The 4,011-nt window shown below is 43.7% G+C and overlaps 1 protein-coding gene across 1 annotated transcript; it reads right to left on the bottom strand.

Annotated features, from left to right (window-relative positions):
- Positions 1-2,087: 2,087 nt before the first annotated feature.
- Positions 2,088-3,014, bottom strand: LOC116979611 (uncharacterized mitochondrial protein AtMg00810-like). Its single transcript, XM_033031257.1, has one exon. The coding sequence runs from the start codon at positions 3,012-3,014 to the stop codon at positions 2,088-2,090; it is 927 nt and encodes a 308-aa protein (XP_032887148.1).
- Positions 3,015-4,011: the final 997 nt, after the last annotated feature.

The following is a 4,011-nucleotide window of genomic DNA, read 5'->3' as shown; positions in this document are numbered from 1 at the left end:
CCACAACTTCAAAGCATTCTCTCCTAATCATTGGACATTCATCCCAAACAATGACTTTCACTTGCCTCGTGAAATGTGCCGTCTTAGAGTTCTTCTCGATATTGCACAATGTATCCTCGACCACTTGGATGGGTATCTTGAATCGAGAATGTGTAGTTCTTCCACCAGGCAGAAATGTAGCTGCTATCCTAGAGGATACTACAGCAATAGGCACATCACCTTGACCTCTAACATTTCCTGACATGATGTTGAAAAAGCAGCCTAAAGACGATTTCAGTTGTTAATGAACTGAAGATTTTGTGCAAAACATTTTTTTGAGGTGTGGGCTGTCAGGGTGGGGTGGGGGGTGGTAAACATTGTGCAGCCAAGGGAGGGGCACAGCTTCAGGTGGGGGTTCTCGTGAGCTGATGAGAAATGGGGGAGGGGGGGGGGGGCTCATGCAGGGTATGAGGGCGGCTTCAGTAGGGGGTGCATCCTATAGCCAGGCGGAAGTGGGGCATGTCAGTGGAGGAGGAGGGGCAGTGAGCGATTTACTCATGACCTGTGGACTCACTCACTGCCTTGGCATTAACTCATGTCCTTTAGACTGACTGGCTCTCACAGCTTGTGGACTGACTGATGCCTGACTTCTGGAGTCACGTCCGGCTTTTGTAAACTGAAAACGGTAACATCTACATTGAGGAACAGCTTCTTCCTGACAGCCATCACGCTATTAAACTTAACAAATAAGCTCTGAACTACGAAATACTATATTATTTCACACACACACACATATATATTCACACGCACTCACACACATATTCACTCACACACACATTCAGACACACACACGTACACACACACATATTCACACACACACACACACGCGCACATATTCACACACATTCACACACACACATATTCACACACACACACACACACACACACACACATACACACACATATTCACGCACACACACACACATTCTCATACACATATTCACAAACAGACTCATTCATGCACACACAAACTCAATGACACACACATTCACACAAAGACCCACACACACATAGACTCATACACACATACTCATACACACACACACACACACACACACACACACGCACACACGGACTCACTCACACACACGCACACACAGACTCAATCACACACACATACACAGACTCATCCACCACCTCAAGACGCTGCCCTATGGGTGGTAAATGTCGTGCAGCCAAGGGCAGCTTCAGGCGGGGGTTGTCGTGAACTGATGAGAAGGGGGTGGGGTGTCCTCATGCAGGGGATGTGGACGGCTTCAGTAGGGGGTGCATCCTATAGCATGGCGGAGGGCGGCATCTTGAGGTGGGGGATGTCATGGAGGAGAGGGGGCAGTGAGCGATTTACTCATGACCAGTGGACTCACTCACTGCCTTGGCATTAACTCATGGCCTTTGGACTGACTCTCACAGCTTGTGGACTGACTGATGCCCGACTTCTGGAGTCACGTCCGACTTTTGTAAACTGAAAACTGTAGCATCTACATTGAGGAACAGCTTCTTCCTGACAGCCATCACGCTATTAAACATAACAAATAAGCTCTGAAATACGAAATACAATATTATTTCACACACACATATATATTCACATGCACTCACACACATATGCACACACACTCACACACACATTCATATTCACACACACACACACATATTCACACACACACATATACACACACACACACATATACACACACGTACATATTCACACACACACACGCATATTCACTCACACACATATTCAGACACACACATGTACACACACACATATTCAGACACACATGTACACACACACACACATATTCACGCACACATACACATATACGCACACGCACATATTCACACACACGCACACATATTCACACACACACATTCACACATACATATTCACACACATATTCACACGCACACATAGTCACACACATACACATATATTCACACACACACACACACACACACACACACACACACATTCACACATTCACACACACACACACACACACAGGGAGGTTTCACGGCAGTCGGGTCACGACCCATGACCCGTTCTGTTGCTACGCCACACCAAATGGATGTACTTGTAGTGTTGCGGCTAACACCATATACTCAGCCTCACAAGTTGACAGTGCAACGGTGGGCTGCTTTTTGTTTTTCCATGAAATCAAAGGACCATTTTTGTTTAGGCTTACACAATAACCGGTTGTACTACGTCTGTCGGTTACATCAGCCGCCCAATCTGCATCACTGTACGCTTGTAACGCCAGTTTCTCGTCGTCACATTTTTTGTTTTTCCATGAAATCAAAGGACCATTTTTGTTTAGGCTTACACAATAACCGGTTGTACTACATCTGTCGGTTACATCAGCCGCCCAATCTGCATCACTGTACGCTTGTAACGCCAGTTTCTCGTCGTCACATTTCTTGTAACACAACTCTTTCTCAATTGTGCCTCTCAGATATCTCAGTACATGTTTTACAGTAGCCCATTGCTTTTCCGTCAGCTCAGTAAAGTACTGTGACAGTTTACTTACTACAAAACTGAGATCGGGTCTTGTGCAAGTAGTCAAATAGATTAGGCTACCTACTACCTCTCTGTATTTTCTGACATCAGTCATCATTTCTGCATCATCAGTGTAGTTCAATTTTTGTTCACAAGGTGTCGCCCTCGGTTTACAATCTTGCATATCAAACCTTTCAAGTATTTTCTCCACATATTTCTTCTGTGACATTCTCACACAGTTATCACTCTGGTAAAAATCAATGCCAAGAAAATGTTTCAGTTTGCCCATGTCTTTCATCTTGAATTTGGCTGTGAGCATCTCCTTCACAGCTTTCAGTGCCTTTTCATCACTGGCAGCAATAATTAAGTAATTGACCCATATTATCATGATCACTTTCTCATTTTCTGTTTCCCTTGTGTAAACACAATGATCAGCTGGGTTTTGCACAAAGTCGTTTTCAGTCAGATACTCGTGTAGCATTTTGTTCCAATTTCTACCCGACTGTTTTAACCCATAAAGTGACTTTTCTAGCTTATACACCAACTTTTCATTTGCGCTGGATTTTACATCATAACCTTCTGGCTATTCCATGTAAATCTCGCAATCTATTGGTGCATGTAGGTAGGCAGTTTTGACATCCATCTGATGTAAAATCAGGTTTTCCTGTGCTGCTTTTTGCATCATCACTCTGATACTGGTCAGGTTAGCAGTAGGAGAAAATGTCTCCTCATAGTCTACACCCAGTTTTTGACTGTATCCTTTGGCTACATACCGTGCCTTGTATTTATCAGATCCATCCACATTGTTCATGATTACATATACCCATCTACCCCCCACTGCTTTCTTACCCTCAGGCAAGTTGGTTAGGGTAAATGTGTCATTTTCTCTCAGCGACTGCATTTCCTCATGCATTGCGTTAACCCATTCCTTTGAGTTAGTTGAGGTTACAGCTTCCCTGAATGTTAGGGGGATGTTACACATCAATCTGTAGCAATAATAGTAAGATTAAACGAGAATTTACCAGTTCGAAGTTTGATCTGTATTTTATGAGGAGTAACGTTGAGGGAATACATGAAGAGCCCGCTAGTCCGCATGCGCGTCATTCTTCAAAGCAGCGGTGTGAATCACAGATACCTGTAATGACTTAAACATAGTAAGATTAGAGAAAAAGATACCAGTCAAGTTTATGATCCAGGGTGGGAGCGGAGGGCATGTATTCCCTCAACGTTACTCCTCATAAAATACAGATCAAACTTCGAACTGGTAAGTTCTCGTTTAATCTTACTATTTTACTTTGGAGTCACGTGAGGGACTCCATGAAGATTTCAAAGCTCTGTGATTCTTGCCGTGGACGAGTCCATGACACACATCTGCCTTGGTATAGGGGAGAAATATATTCGACATCCATACGGTATGTAGATGCAACAAACAAATTTATTAATAAAGAAATCATAAAACCCCGTATATTCATGGGGAC

The sequence above is a fragment of the Amblyraja radiata genome, chromosome 1 (assembly GCF_010909765.2).
Source record: "Amblyraja radiata isolate CabotCenter1 chromosome 1, sAmbRad1.1.pri, whole genome shotgun sequence".
NCBI classification, from domain to species: Eukaryota; Metazoa; Chordata; class Chondrichthyes; order Rajiformes; family Rajidae; genus Amblyraja; species Amblyraja radiata.
Note: the sequence above shows the minus strand (reverse complement) of the source record. Positions and strands in the feature narration are given on the sequence as shown.